This window comes from Lissotriton vulgaris, chromosome 5 (assembly GCF_964263255.1).
Source record: "Lissotriton vulgaris chromosome 5, aLisVul1.2, whole genome shotgun sequence".
Lineage (NCBI taxonomy): Eukaryota > Metazoa > Chordata > Amphibia > Caudata > Salamandridae > Lissotriton > Lissotriton vulgaris.
This window is the reverse complement of record NC_141693.1, coordinates 61,789,595-61,805,942: the sequence shown is the minus strand read 5'-3', so window position 1 is coordinate 61,805,942 and position 16,348 is coordinate 61,789,595. Positions and strand designations below refer to the sequence as shown.

At 41.5% G+C, this 16,348-nt stretch overlaps 1 protein-coding gene across 1 annotated transcript in view; it reads left to right on the top strand.

The window, feature by feature from the left end:
• LOC147710167 (E3 ubiquitin-protein ligase TRIM39-like) overlaps window positions 1–16,348 on the top strand; it is a 204,054-nt gene that overhangs the window by 138,494 nt on the left and 49,212 nt on the right. Inside the window, exons 3-4 of the mRNA XM_086920858.1 lie at window positions 13,774–14,004; window positions 14,422–14,444. Of these exons, the coding sequence (XP_086776984.1) occupies window positions 13,774–14,004; window positions 14,422–14,444 (254 nt within the window). The remainder of the gene's footprint in view (window positions 1–13,773; window positions 14,005–14,421; window positions 14,445–16,348) is intronic.

The window sequence follows — 16,348 nt, the reverse complement described above, 5'->3', positions numbered from 1 at the left end:
GCTTGCATCTGCTGGGCTCTTGCAGCGGGACGGCTGTTCAGCTCCTAAGTTCACCACACCATCGTTCGCTCATTAGCAGCGATAGCAGTAGCGATAGCAGAGATGGTATCATCAGCAACGAGACAGCAACTTCAGCGTTTGCTTAAGGCAACGTTGGTAATATTTATACCTGAAAGGTGCCTTGTTTGACGTAAGTTTTTGGACATAAGACTTCAATAAAGATGTCACTAGGAAGTGATCGTCTATCAGTGCTCATTAGAGTTCTATTACTAATCAAAACATAGCAAGCGGGGCTTTCCCAGGTTGCTGAGTTTTTATCTTGTTGAAGAACTCGGAGTGTTAATGTAGGAATCTTAGATAGTAACTTCTGCTATGTCATTGCACTAATTAGCTGCAAAGGAAGTGGCAGAGGAAGCGATTCTGAAATGTGGCTCTGTTCGTGTGAGGCCAGAGACGAGTTTCTGAATATTGCATTTGATCGGTTATGCCAATATAGGGGTATAAGGGGATTATAGCCGTATAGGGGCATAAGGTCACAGTATCGATCAGGGTCCTAGATTAGAACGCAACACCCACTCCACGAATTCATGTCCATCAAATTACTAAAACTAGAGCAATAAGATGCATGTGTAACATTGCCCACCCCAAAATACATATATGCATTTGAAATAGGTGCATTTGTAATACGTGAAAATGTAGGTACTGTACGTTTTTGAAGCATAGAAATCATTCAAAATTATAGCATATGAAATAAATGAACGATTTTGCAAAAACAATTACACATGAAATATCTCTGAATACAGAAAAGAAGGGCGAGATAATTTCATCACATATAAATGCATTGCAGTAAAATGTGCTAGAGGCTGGTGTAAAATTATTATGTCTCTAGATGTATCTAAAAATAGAAGTAGAAGCTTCTGTTCTCTATGAATAGTTCTACTTTAAGCAAAGAATTTTTCGTGCCAGAAAAAAGGTGAATATTAAAAAGTGTTCAATTCAAAAGAATTATTGCTTGAACGGGGAAAATAGAGTTCCAATGCTTTTAGCCGTTTTTGTTGTTCAAAACTGAAGGCCGAATTCAGAGTTCATGGGAACGCTGTGTGTCGGAATGCTTCTCTAAAGTTATTGTTTCTGTTCGGGTGAGAACATCATATCAGACCGGCTCTCAAAGAATTGGTCTACAAAATCAGGTGACAGTTCGACCAAATTCGATAGTGCTGTAACTTGGCAGGTGTGAGAATGATTGCTGTCATCAAAGGCTGGATCAGCAATGTTCACAGAAGGTCGTACCTGGGCGATGTTGCTTTTGTCACTCGCTCCACTGTTACCACCTAGTTGTAGTACAGGAGTCTCAACGAATGCCGTCATCAGGATTGGTAGCCGCTGGGGACAACACAATGCGTGAGCCGTTATCGGACTTAGCAAAGTATCGATATCCATTGGTACTGCTGATGGAAGTGAAAGACAGGTGTCCAACATGCACTCATCTCCGCATAGCATACATCGAAGTACAGGTAAGATGCAATTTTGCCATATCGGTCTGAATGAAAGGAACCAGGTCATGTTCAGATCTCTCAGCCTGGCCAATCCAAGGACTTTAGTTATTCTGTCCCGGTAGCGCACTGCTAGGATTGTTTCTTCCATTCCCATAGGAGTCATGTCTGAGCTGTGGCTTGCCATATCGGAGCAGGAGGGTCAAAAATAAAATCCCTGCTACAAGTCCCATAAATAGGGGTATGCCGCCAAAAACAGAGTGGACAAAATTTGGAACGATTCCCAGAATTGCTTGAAATGGTGTTAGCAGTCCCGTAAAAATCGTCTTAAATATGCCTGGGATGCCTGTGGCACTAGACATGTTAAGGAGTTGGCTCAACATTTCTACGAAATGCACGGGGCAATTTGTTGATAAAAGGTCATGAACCTCCGTAGCTGTCCTTGCAACTAGGAGATCATACGTCTCTTTTGATGACGTGATGGGCACTGTTGTCTGCAAAAGCACAGACTTCATTTTGCTTAAAGTATCAATTCGTATAGAAGAGAAATGCAGACGAGGCCAGATGGGAGTCTCTATGTCTCCAGGGCTGCTCGGGAACAATGCTTGCATACAGCATTTGACCATGGAAGTTACGCTTACGAGATACGCTTTCCCTGGCAAAAGCCACAACATCTGTGATCCGTTCTTAGAATGTAACTCCCATTCGCGAGTTGCATAAAGAAAGGCTCTATCTGCGTTGCAGGTGTGACAAGCTGGTGGCATGAAAGGTTGTTAGAATTACCTTCACAGGCTCCATGTAAATTAATACCCTGGCACAAAAGTATACCGCTTAGTGAACGTTTACAGTTTTCACCACTAAGAAATACATTTTTGTCGCTGTCACTATAGCATGAATGTGTGTATGGTAATTTCCATGCTGACTTAACATATCCTTTACCCAATCGTTCATACTGGCCAGTAGGTATGTATTCAAGGCACTTTTTAAATCGGAAAGTTGTTATCGGAATTGTGATAATTCCGTGTATTATCCATTCAATGACAGGACTTTCTGACATTGTCAATGGTAATCTCTCAAGTTTTTCGATGCTCAGGATTGTATAGTCTGCTCCTTTCTGTGCCAAGCTGATTTGTTTATCAGTAAGGTTAAAAATGGAAAACAATGACGTTGTGTTGATTAAACGCCAAGGCACATAGCCTGAACGAAGATTTTGCAGCGTCCAGCCTAATTGTACAATAGAACGTAATTGCGACTGGCCATGCTGTAACATTAGCAAGTCTCTGTCTATTATATCAAAGGCAGAGGATACAATATTGTCCAACGAATATATTCTGGAGGACAGAGTCATTAACCCATTGTCCACTACAGAAAGTGATTTTTCCAAATTAATACGATTAATTTCTTGTATTTTTTCAGCTGTTTCAATTTGTGTGACTTTCCAAGCCTCGTTGTATGCAGCATATATGCTGGCCGCTATGAAACGCTTTTGACGCTGTTTGCGTGGTCCCAAAATAAAATCGCGCAAATCAGCACCCTCTTTAAGTAAAGACAAGTGTTGCTTAATTTCAGCCAGTGTGGATGATCCTAGCCATTCGAGGCAGTTTCCCTACACTGTATGTTGTTACTATCCCTGGATGTTGTCTCTGGGAGTATCTAGGGTCTTGTCTGGTCATTTTTAACCCCTGTGTTTTATTCAGGAATCTATCTTGACAGTTGTTTGTGTCAGTAGGACAGATTAACCACTTTTTCCAATCAGGTTGTGTTCTGTTAAAATGTAAAATTTATGTTACGTCTATCTCAATATCTGTTGTTGTATTTTCAGGTATTGGTTTTGGAATAGACGGTTTGTTTAGGTCTTTGATCTTAGCTAGGCCAAGACAGGATGTTTGGTGAATTGTGTCATTTAAAAACATCATTTGTTCTGGTATCATGCAGGTTCTGAATAATGCTTCTAGGCCTTGTACCTGCCAATCTTTCGTACCACAAATGGTTTTTGTTTCAATGTTATTTTTCCAATAATCAAAACCAAATGTCATAATTTTTTCATAAAATGCTTCTGAATATATCAATTTAGTGTTTGTCAGCATTGTTTTCAATCCTGTTTCATCTAACAGTTTGTAATAAAACGTTTCTGCATCACTGATGGTAAACCCTGAGAAGTACTTGAATTTCTCAAAGAATGTTTTAGAACTGCCTGTAGGTGGTGTAGGACAATGTTCCCATTGATTATACTTAAAAACATTTCTAGGCTGTGCAGATTTATGCAAATAATGATCGCCATAATGTGTAAAACAGAACATTTGTTCCTAACTAGACGAACCTTGTAAATAATCATGTTCTGTGAATCTAGCTGACATTACTAAATCAGACATCATGTCATTAATACTGTTAAAGTCCCAATCATCAGAGAATGTACTAGGTTTTACAAAGTCACTTAAGGAAACCTTCAGTTGATGAGGATACTTCAGGATCTCGACCGGACCATAGATCTCATAGTCAGTTTTCTCCCATACTACCCCACCGGGTATTGGAATGGCTGTGACATTTACTGTTGACAGTTCTCTTTTCTTCACGTGGGATGATCTGTGTGGTTTGAGGACTAAGTTGATGTTCTGACTTGCTGTGTCCATTGTACTATATTTTCCCTCAATGAATTTTCCCAAACAAAGTACCATGATGAGCCAAAGCAGGAGGAAAAATACACCTAGACCGAACCAGAACTCTAACCAAGGGGAAATAAGGTAGATTTCCTCAGTTGATGAAAGAGTTCCGTTGCTTTTTTGTTTCTGGCATCACTTCGGGGTTTCTTTGATCCTCAGAAAAGTTGTCGAAGTCGATGAAATAACTAGAGGCAGTTCTGTCAATTGTTGGGATTATTCTTTCAATCTGCCCTTCGGTAGCACTTTCTGATGCCACATTATTGTAGACTGGTGTTTCTTGACGAACTGTTTCAATCTGTGTCTCAAGAGGCACGAGTTCCATGGCATTATTGCATAGTCCTTCTCTGTGCACTGCAGGCTGATCGAATGTGATTAGTCTTTCAGTTTGAACCTCTTGGATTGTTGCAAGTTTGGGTATTCTGTTGTTTCTTGGGAGTCCACTGGGCCTACTGTTGATTATAGGCCACATGCTTGTGGTTTTACCAGGTCGATTGATACAACTCTGTTCTCCTTTTTACCAGCAAGGGGCGGTAGTACTACTGATCTTGTTCCGTTGATTGCTAAGACAGGTACTGCTTTTCTGTAAGAAGGCCCAAATTCCTTCTTCACCGTTTTTTTTTCTCTGACTAGATCCCCAATCTTTGGAATCCAGACAGGCCTTGCTGGGGCTGTTGCTTGTGGTGCCTCGTCAGTGGTAGCTGGCTGTTGCTTTAACTTTGTGTTGCTTAAGGATTTTCTTGTTTCATTCAAGTCCTGTAAAACAGCCAAACGATCTTTGATGTCAAAGTCTGTTTTCTTATCTTGTACCACTGATACTTGACTATCTAAGTCCTGAACTCTCATTCTAGTTCCGAACAATAGTTCGTATGGGCTGAAACCTTTTAGAGAATTTCTTGGCAAATTATTAAGACTGATTTGGACACTTATTAGATGTTTGACCCACCCAGCACCGAACCTAATACCTTCGCTGTTATAGATCGCTTTATGTCCCGGTTTTTTCTTTCTACCACACTATTCCCTTCGGGGTGTGACGGACAAGAATACCGCAACCCAACTCCCATGCTGGCCATGGCCTCCTTATAAGCTCGAGAGCTGAAAGCAGGACCCTGGTCAGAATGGAACATGGCAATTGCGTATGTGCAGATAAAGACTCACAGATCTTTTATAACCGTTATGGCGTCAGCCGAGCGCTGGGGCCACATTTTTTAAGTGTGTTTAGCCTTAATGATGTACAATGGGACGTGTTTCTCTTTTTTGATAGCGCGGATAGATTGCCTAATGCTTTCTATTAGGGCTTCTGACACTATACTGGCCGGTTCTTCACTGCGATCTCTGTTGCAGTCTTCACAGTTTTTTGCAAACTCATGAATACCTTCACTCATTTCCGGCCACCAGTACTCTGATTCCAATTCTCTCAGAGAGCCCCTGATTGTTTGGTGTCTCAGACCCAACCCCATATGTGCTTCCTGTAACAGGAAGCCCCTCCGGTCCCTGTTTGGAATTACCCTATCCCCCACTCCAGGGATTCGAGCAAAAGGAACGGAGTTTGCATCGATTACGTATGCATAATTGAGTGGATAGTTCACGGGTAGTGCTGCACAGTCGCCTTTTACGGTCGTTTTTACTGCCAGCATGGTTTCCCTGTCTATGTATTTTTCTGTACGCTTTTTTGTGGCTACGGAAGCCGGTTTAGTTGCTTCCGCTGTGGCTGTATTAGCCAATGAATTCCCTGCAACGTGAACGCCATCACGTTGAAGACTCTGTGCGTGTATCACGTGAGTCTTTTGTAGTTCTTTCTGTAAAAGAGCTACCTGGTTCCAGAGCAATTTATGCTTTATTGTGGCACCTGTGTCATCTTTGTAATCATTTTCAATCCAGTTCTGCAACTTATTATTGTAAGAGTTGACGCAAAAATGAGAATCGCACACGATAAGTGTCGGGAATTCACGTTCTGCATTTTCAAGCGCCATCTTTAAAGATCTGATTTCAGCTCTCTGAGCCGAACAGTTTCTAACTGATTCAGTTTTTGTTATTTTCGGTCTGAATTTACCGCACAGCCAACGACCTTTAACAATCGCACATACGGCATCGTAGGATTTGCTCTCTACGTTGAAATGCGGTACAAATCTATCTGTATAGATTATACAGGCGTATTGTGGGAGAGGCAGAAGTTCGATTGGCAGAGGATATTCTTCTTCATATTCTAAATCATTCAGTTCTTCGTATTGCGGGGCGAAATAGTATTTCACAACTTCCGCTCCAAGAGAATCTACATACTGTATCCATTTCGGATCCAGTGACACTGTAGGCAGGTTTACTGGGCTGAATAGCGCCTCGAAGGCGGATTCCGCTGTGAGGATAGTAATCCTTTTGCCGTGTGCTAGTTTTCGTTCATTGGCTAATGCAATTTGCACTGCTTTCACAGTATTTTCTGTGGGACTGAATGTCTTTTCTACTTGTGTGTATAAGTGAGATTTAATTGAAATTGGTACCTTTTCTCCCTCATTAGAGGTTTGGTACATGAATCCGCATCTTCCTGGGATGACTCGGATTACAAGATTGCGTGTGTTGTCACGTGTATCTAATTTTGTTTTTGATAACATGTCTGTTTGCAGTGATCTCAAAATTTCTGTGTGTTTTTGAGTCCAATTGATTTGTTTAAAATCAGGTTTAATTAGTTCGTAGAGAGGTTTAACCCTCTCTGCGTAATTTAGAATGTAAGTTTTTCCGAAATTCAGAAAACCGAGTATGGATTGTAAATTCTTCATCGTTTTTGGAGCTTGGAGTACAGCGCACTTTTCTAAGAAGTTGTCCGCTAGGCTTTTTCCTTCACTTGATAATTCGTATCCTAAAAATAATACTGTCAGATGGGCAATTCGAGACTTTTTAAAGTTGAATTTGTAACCCTCTGCTGCGAACCCAAGTATAATGGTGTTCACTCTTTTCAAGTGAGTATCCAAGTCGTCATCTGTGAGATAGATATCATCTACGTAAGATAATGCCTCATCATCATATATTTGTAGTCACTCTGTTACTCTAGCTGAGAATAGTCCTGGACTGTTCTTGAACCCCTATGGGAGCCTACAGAAATTTTTCTGAGACCCCATTACGGAGAAAGCGGTCAAGTACCTGCTTTCTGGTGCAATGTTTTGACAAAAGAAACCATTAGATATGTCTAATGTCGTTTTATATTTTTTCCTAACTATGTTGTTCATTAGTGCAGCACTATGCGAATTTTGTACTGCAAATGTTTTGCAACATGCATTAAGGTGTCTGTAGTCCAAAACTAGACGATCTGAATTGTCTGGCTTGGAGACAGGAAACAAAGGATTGTTCATTTGAGAGGTGCATGTTTCAATCACCCCCTGGTATTCAAGTTGATCTAAGATCTCCCTAACTTGTTTTTTAGCTTCTTGCTTAATGGGATACTGCCTTTGGGCAGTTGGTTCACTTTTTAACTGGATTTTGTGAGGAGGTGAGTCCTCATCCCATCCTACATGATTTTTATATAATGCCGGTGCCTGGGCTACTGCCCATTTCCTTGCATAAGTATATTTTTTGTGAATCGGAATGTGATTCGAGAAGGCAGGCATAATCATTTCTTCGCCACGAGGGCACTCCCTGACAAACTCTGGGGGCCAATCTTTTTAAGCTAACAGAATATCATAGCCTTTTGAGAGTTTATCCCAAAATAGACCTCTTATTTTCCTAGTCTTATCACCCTCTATACGCAATGTTATTTCGTATATCTTATGGGGCTCGCTAAGTCTGGTGTCGGCAGTTTCAACCTGAATGTATTCATTCGTGTCCACTGTCTCCAGATGACTCATCAAGATCTTGCGGGCTATAGTGATTTCTGCTGCACTGTCTAGCATTGTCTGTGCCCACTCCCCGTTTTTCAACTGTGTCCTCAGCATTCTCGGCATGTTCGATTACTCTAATACTGGCTACCTTCTTTTTTGGAAATTGAGATTTTTTACTCTGAGCAGGTTCCTTGTCTTTGGACTTGGTGTGCTCTCCTGGGTCTGACCGTCCTTTTCTTTCTGATTTCTGCGAAAAAGATCGAGAGGGACGTGTATCAATACTTTGATATCTATCAGGTTTTTTCAAATTATCCCTATTTCTAAGGTTATATCTTTTCTTAGAGGGCTCCCTCTGTGGAGACTGGTGTTCTCGAGTCGGAGTTCTTTCCCTCCGTCGAGGAGACCTTCCTCTGGACTGGAAAACTTTTTCCTTGGGAGTGGATTGTTTATTTCCATTTTAGGAGTGTTTGAATTATTTTTAATAAATAATTTTTCAGGATTTTCGAGCAGTTGGGGCTTTACTGGCTTCCCACCCAAGCTGTCTCTACCTAATTCTTCATAGCATTTCTCTATGATTCTGGCAAGCTCGATCGGTTGATCTGTTATATCTGTTTCCTTCAACTTCTGGCGGATCGCCACAGATGCTGCTTCTCCCTTTATGTTGGCTAATAATATAGCTGAGACCTGCTTGAAGTCTTTCAGTAATTTCATACCAAGAGTTAAAGCAGGTTCTGGACCGTATTCATTTTGAATCTGTCTTAGTACATCTGGTATTACCGCCATAGACGGAACACCATGTGTTTTTGTGTGAATGGAAGCAAAGACTGTACCCCAAGTGTCACAGTCCTCCACGTGTGGTGCGATTCCCATAGGAAGGCCGATGGTCAAGATTCTGTGTTTCTCGATAGGGGTAGTATCCGGAAATACTGCCTCTATTTGAGTGATTTTCTGCGCTAACCAGAAAGGAATTTGTTCCCATTTTATGGGTGTTTTACCAAGACATGATTGTATGTTCTGTGGTGTAATTTTATTTGTGTTCCCCTGATGAGGGGTCAGCTGTGGTACATTAACAGCTGGTTGGACTGTTGCAGTCCGCATTACATATTGGACTAATTGCCTATGTATTTTTATAAGTGTTTTTAGCTGTACTAACAGCTCTTCTTTTGACATTTTTGCAATGTCCGGATGTGGTGTGTAGCTGGCTAGAACCGGCCACGTTGCTCCTGGTCTACCTAGTGGACCGAGCCTGGTAATATGATCATTATGTTTAAGGGCGCCTTTAAACAAAAGTAAATGTTCTTGGTATTTTAATGGGATTTCAGTCTCCTCGAAAGGAGCGTACTCTTCTGGTGATTTCTCTATTTTGTAATAGTGAAACTCTTTTGTTCTAGCGTTTGCCGCTGGAAAGTTTATCCATGAATAGAATACCTCTGTCTGCCGATATTTGTGTGCCTCTATCACGAAGACGACTGTGCCACCTTGTGTGGTCAGTCCATTTTCTATAGGTTTTGACGTTATAGATTTCCTTAAATGTGCCGGGATGATTATCGCACCCGGTTCAGTAGTCCCGTCAGGACCCTGCTGAGTCGCATCTGCTGCGGCATCAGCTCCGTTGTTTAACACTGACATTTTATAAATGCAGGTTTTGCAGAGCAGGTCTCCAAGGAGACAAAGATTAGGTGCACAATATTATGGAACACTGTATCCTTCAACGTTGAATAAACCAGAGCTTTACATAGGAATCTCTTCCTACTGAGTTCGGGCGGATTTTAACCTTTCACCCACTCCAGACGTCTATTGGACTATTTACGGGAGAAAGGGGTCTGTGTGAAATATGCACGACTGAGTTACTCTAACGTCTTGCATTAGTTTATCGCCTTACCCCACGTTGGGCGCCATGTAGTGTAGTTCCTATTTTCCCAATAGGCCCTGCGCATTGGAATAACATAAACAGTAGTATCGACGTAGAAGTGCGGATCTTCCAGGCCTCCACTGACTATGCTAAACTTAATTGGGTTTGTTACCAACTAGCTCAGAGGTCACTGGAAACTTTCTTGACTGAATAGGAAGTGATCAGCTTCCCTGGCACAGCCAAGAAGGGATTCAGTTTTCCAACAACCGTGCAACATGACAACTTTGCTCCTCAGATAAGAGTCAATCTCTAGAGTCGTGTGAACAATAGACAGTTATTTTACTCAGTCAGTGGTTGTGCAGATTACTTTCACAATATGTAGAGAATAGAGAGACGGGCGTTTTCAATAAAGGGTAACATTTATTGAACAGTCTTTCTTCTCGTACAAGAGAAATGAATTGCCACAATTGCAAGACTTGTTATTATAAGAAGTACGTACAGTAAGATGAGTATTGCGAAATAATACTGTAAAAGCATTGATATGGTTTCTTAGCCATACAATGGTTTAAAATGAATAAAGCATATATACATTCATATATACATTTGGCTAAAATACTCAACTGGTGCTTCTAACTACGCCTACCCCAGTGTACCTGACCTAAGCCTAATACTTGGGAGGGGAGTAAGTAAGTAGCTTTAAGTTAAGTTGGTTTTGCCAAGGTTTGCTTCAAGAATTCTTTTTAAGGGTTTAGTCAACACCATACCTCTGGAATAGAATGATGGAGGTCTGGTATCTCCTTCAGGGGCTCGATATCCCAGTCACCCGCAAGGGTAGGCTGAAAACGCCAGAGCTGGATTTCTCTGCAGGAGAAAAGACAGCGTCTCTCTCAGCGCGTCGAGGAAGAGGAGGGGCAGCGTCCGCGGGCAGCTTGCATCTGCTGGGCTCTTGCAGGGGGACGGCTGTTCAGCGCCTAAGTTCACCACACCATCATTCGCTCATTAGCAGCGATAGCAGTAGCGATAGCAGCGATGGTATCATCAGCAACGAGACAGCAATTTCAGCGTTTGCTTAAGGCAACGTTGGTAATATTTATGCCTGAAAGGTGCCTTGTTTGACGTAAGTTTTTGGACATAAGACGTCAATAAAGATGTCACTAGGAAGTGATCGTCTATCAGTGCTCATTAGAGTTCCATTACTAATCAAAACATAGCAAGCGGGGCTTTCCCAGGTTGCTGAGTTTTTATCTTGTTGAAGAACTCGGAGTGTTAATCTAGGAATCTTAGATAGTAACTTCTGATATGTCATTGCACTAATTAGCTGCAAAGGAAGTGGCAGAGGAAGCGATTCTGAAATGTGGCTCTGTTCGTGTGTGGCCAGAGACGTGTTTCTGAATATTGCATTTGATCGGTTATGCCAATATAGGGGTATAAGGGGATTATAGCCGTATAGGGGCATAAGGTCACAGTATTGATCAGGGTCCTAGATTAGAACGCAACAACAGTTTTATAGAAAACAAGACATTTCAATTCTGTCATTAATTCCCGTTGGTTGGAGGGCATTACGTTTTTTAATCCAGAAGAATTCAGCTTGCAGGCGTTGTTTACTTGGGTCCATATCACAGCGTTGCGTGAGTATCTCAAGTATAGTGAATTTCATTTGAGCAATTTGATGGTTACAGTCAAGCCAATGAGTGGCTACTGCTGATTTCATATTCTTAGTCCGAATATTACTCTTGTGTTCTGATATCCTTATTTTTATTTTTCGTTCAGTCTGCCCAACATATATTTTGCCACATGGGCACTTGATGGCATAGATGACGTTTCTTGAATCACAGGTACCTGTGTACTGTAGATTGATTTTGTAACCTTGGGTCGGATGCATGAAGGTTTTGCCAGTTATTACATTATTGCAGTGTATGCAATTTAAGCATTTGGCAATTCCTTAGTATTGTACATTAATTAGTTTTTTGGTGTTCAAAATTTCCTTTAGGTTTTGTAACCTTCTGTGAGCAAAGGTTATGCGATCGCTGTAGAGATTTTGTAAATCTGGTTCAGATTTTATTAATGACCAATGTCGGTTGATGATCTTTTTAATCTTTTTGGTATCTGTGGAGAATTTTAACACACATACTGTTTTTTGGTTAACGTTTTTTTGAACTGTTGTCAGTAAATTTTCTCTTGGTAGTTTGGCCACTTTTTTGATGGATTCATTAAGAATCTCCTTCGGATAACCTCTTGTGAGATATTGTTGTTGTTGTTCCATAAGTGCATTTTCAAGTGTCTGAGCATCAGAAGTGATTCGTTTCAAGCGAATGAATTGGGATGTTGGTAAGTGGTTTTTTAAGGTTTCAGGATGAAAGCTTTGGTAAAGTAAACAGGAATTACGATCTGTGCTTTTCTTATATACCTGGGTTTGAATCCGATGGTTAATAATCGTGATTTGTACATCAAGAAATGATATGGTGTTTTTGTTGATAGTATATGTGAATTTGATTCTGGGGTTCAGTTGGTTCAGGGTACCAATGTTTGTGAGTAGTTGTTCTTTGTCTCCTTTCCAGATTAAAAATAGGTCATCAATATACCTTTTGAGTGTTATCAACTTTTCAATCCAATTGTGGTTATTCAGGATGTGATCATGTTCAAATTTTGTCATAAACAGGTTTGCATATGAGGGGGCCCCCCCGAAACCCATTGAAGGGCCGTTGCACTGGTTATAGAACGTATTTTGCCATTCAAAGTAGCTGTGGTATAGTGCAAAATGCATCATTTCAAGTAGAAAAATTTTGTTGGCTTCACAATTGTCTTCTCTTAATAAGTTCCATTCTAATGCTTCTAAACCTTCGTTGTGAGGAATTGAGGTATAGAGTGATACCACATCAATTGTGCATAGCCAATATTCAGTATTTTCTTCCAGAGAAATTGTTTTTAACAGATTTAGAAATGCTGTTGTGTCTTTAATGTACGTTTGTGATTTTTGTACGATAGGTTGCAGGTGCCAGTCTACGTATTTGCCTATACTTTCTGATATTGACCCGCAAGCTGAGACAATGGGTCTGAAGGGTGGTTTTCGATCATTCTTATGGATTTTCGGTAACATGTACAGTCTTGGTCTACGTGGATACTTAGTTTCAAGAATTTTTTTTTGTGTTTTTATCAATCCATTGTTAATTCAACGCATGATCAAGGATGGCTGAAAGAATTTTTTGGTACTCTTCGGTGGGGTCAGTGTTTAAAGGAATGTAGGTGTTGATGTCCTTTACATGTTCGTTTACACTGGTTTTGTAAAAACTGGTGTCCATTATGATTAGAGCCCCTCCTTTATCGGCTCTTTGGAATGTTAGTTCTTTGTCATTGATCAGATTTGTGATGGTGCTCAATTCTGCTTTTGATAAGTTACCTTTCTCGTGTTTACGGAATTTTTTTTGAATATCTGAAAATACTGCTCTTACAAAGGTTTCGATGGTTTTATGCGAATATGGTGCACAAAAAGAACTTTTTGGTTTAAAGGTACGTCTTTGAAGAAGTATCGTAATTTCAGTGTTATGAAGAATTTGAAAAGTGCTATTTCAGTTTCAGGTAGATTGGTTTTGTATGTACATCATCATGTGACTTCAGCCTGTGTCTCCCCTCAGCCCGTCTCTCGGTCTTTGACTGTCTCTGCCTTCGGTGGGTTTCCTTCCTTGCACTCTCTCCATGGATCGAGCTTCTCTCCAACTTCACAAATTCTGACCTCTCTACAGTTCATGAGGTGTATGAGGGAACGGGGAGGGCAGGAGTGTGAGAAGGATGGAAGACGGTAGAGGGAAGGTAGTAAGAGATTGCAGTTCAGAAATTAGGAAAAGCACATTAGTGGTCTGATTTTTAAGGAACTGTCAACCCCTCCACCCTCCTCCTGGACTCCGACTCTAAGGATGGTTTGTAGAAAGCTTTTTAATATCTAAACAACTTTTCTTTGCTTCTGACAGAACAAGCTAAGAACTGAGAAAAAGAAAATTCAATCTGAGTTTGAAAAGCTACGGCAGCTTCTGAAAGAAAATGAGCAAACACTGCACAGAAGACTGGAGGAGATGGAGAAGAAAATGACCACAATAGAAAATGCAAATATCACCAATCTGTCCAATCAAATCACCTCTCTCAAGGCCCTAATAACGGAGATAGAAAAGAAGTCTGAGGCGCCGTCGTGGGAACTCCTGAAGGTGAGATACTGTTTGGGAAATAAAACAGAAGAAGGAAGTGAAATAATTGTATTTTGTGTGCATTATTAAATGTATTAGCGGAGCACGTATGATCTCCTGGCTGGGTCAATGCACAGTGACCCCATGCACTCCGAGAGCCGAACATGATATACAGACATGGATAATTTACATTGTCCCACTTGATGCTGTGAGCCCAACTCAATATACAAACAGAGAAATGTACAGGGACCGGTTACAGTGTGATATACAAGTTAATAACCCATCTATATACAAAATATTTATGCATTTTTTCTATTAAGAAAAATGCAACACACCAAGCAATTCCCTGCTAGATCGAGTGATTCACTCCTACAAATACTATCATAACTTTAACATCTTCTCTGGAAACTGATTTCACTTTGTTTTTCTGTTTTGCAGGATGTCAGAAGCACCCTAAGCAGGTAAGGCTGGTTTATTATTCTCCTCTCCGTGTGTAAGGTGCAAGTCTTACTGCTGCAGTGTGTAAATGCCACTACTAAGTTCACTCAAAGTGCTAGGAAACTTTCAGATCCTCATAAAATCACTTTGTTTCCTCAACAAAACTCTTAAGTACTCAGAAAATACCTTTGATTCCTCAGAAAACTCCCTTGTATCATCAGGAAATGCTCTTAAATCTTCCTAAATCCCTGCGAGTCATCAGAAAACTCCTTTGAGTCTTGAAATAATTGCTACAGAAATGAGCTGCTGTCCTCACAAAACCTATTTGTATCTTTAACCCCTTCGATGCTCGTGACGAGCTCGGCTCGTCATGCAGTACACTGCTCGTGTGCTCATGACGAGCTCAGCTCGTCATGAACAATGGGAGTAAAGGATCTGCAGCACAGAGGGGGAATTGCTGCAGCAGTGAAGGTGATAAAACCTCCCTCAAATCCTCAGAAGAGTTCCCTGTACACACAGAAAACTAATGCACATTCTGGAAACTTCCCCTTCGGTTTCTTCAATTAGGAGTTGTGGAAAAACGAATTCAAAGTTTCCGAACTACGATGCCAGTCTTCAAAACATCCCTTCTCTGCTTCCAAACAGCGTTGAAATGTAATTAAAGCCATGTTCAGGCCTCATTCTTTAGTAAATTCCCTCCAAACTCTCTATCTTCGGGCATGTTTGCGTAATGTTTCCTTGCTGCTGTGTTACTCAACGTCCCCTTTGCGTAGTGTCCACCCTTATTCACATTCTTAAGTGGTCTGCGTACACCCATGGAATATCATGGTACGCCCGTTAGCGTGTATGGTTAGTGTATGGTTCGCTACATCTATTCGCCCACGTCTCAACCAGGCGAATCCTTAGGGTCACTGCCCTCTATCTGTTGCAGCTCATTTAAGAGGTTGTCCCAACATGCTGCTATGGGTTCTCAACGCAGTTCTAACGTTTCTTCATGCTTGATGTAGATGCTTTCGGACTTGGCCCCTGCGAACAATGAGTGACGCCATGCCCGTACATGTGGTGGGTCCACCACTTTCCACCGTCTAGTTAGGTGCCTTTTAGCTACTATTATCCCCAAGTCTAGGAACCTAGACACTACTTTGGTGGCAGGCGTCCTCCTGAATTGATACAGGAGGTATACAAAAGGTAGTGCTTGACCTGTGCATGTGTGTAATATCCTGGTTATCGTATTCTAGTACACTCCTATTCTGGGGCAGCTCCATAACATGTGTACTAGTTCAGCTCCTGGGGGTGTTGTGTTTGTTTGTTGGGGTTGGTAGGATTCCTCAGGGCGCTTGCTGTGATCCATTTAGTGAAGTTGTCCACTGCTTGTTCCGTGTCCTTGTGGAGGTAGGTAGGTGAAAGTTGAGGGTGTTGATCCAGCGTTGTTCTGATGCTTTGGACCGGCTACGACATGTTTCGCTGGCAGTGGAGGTGGGGGTTTTGAGGGGCTCTGAGATGATGAAGTGGACGCAGTGGTGGTCGGTCCAGGTGAGCTGTTCAGTGTGGGTGTAAAGATAGGGTCAAGCGTGTCTCCTGCGATGTGAGTGGGGTTGGTGACTAATTGCTCAAGTTTAAGGTTGGCCATACTTTCTGGGATGTCAGCCGTGTTGGTGTCATCAATGTTTTCAAGGTGAAAGTTGAGGTCTCCTAGGAAGATAGTTTCTCCTCAATATTGATAGGAGCAATGAAGTTGGAGAAGGGGTTGCAGAAGGGAGGGCGGAGTCCCGGGGGTCTTTGGTGAGGGTTTTTCCAATCGTGGGTTTGCTGTTCGTTTGGAGTTGGAAGTTGAGGTGCTCCATGAAGGGGGTGGTGTTGTCTGTTGTGGTTGCACATTTGAGAGTCTCTTCGTGGATTATGGCTGTGATGCTGCTGTTTCTATTGG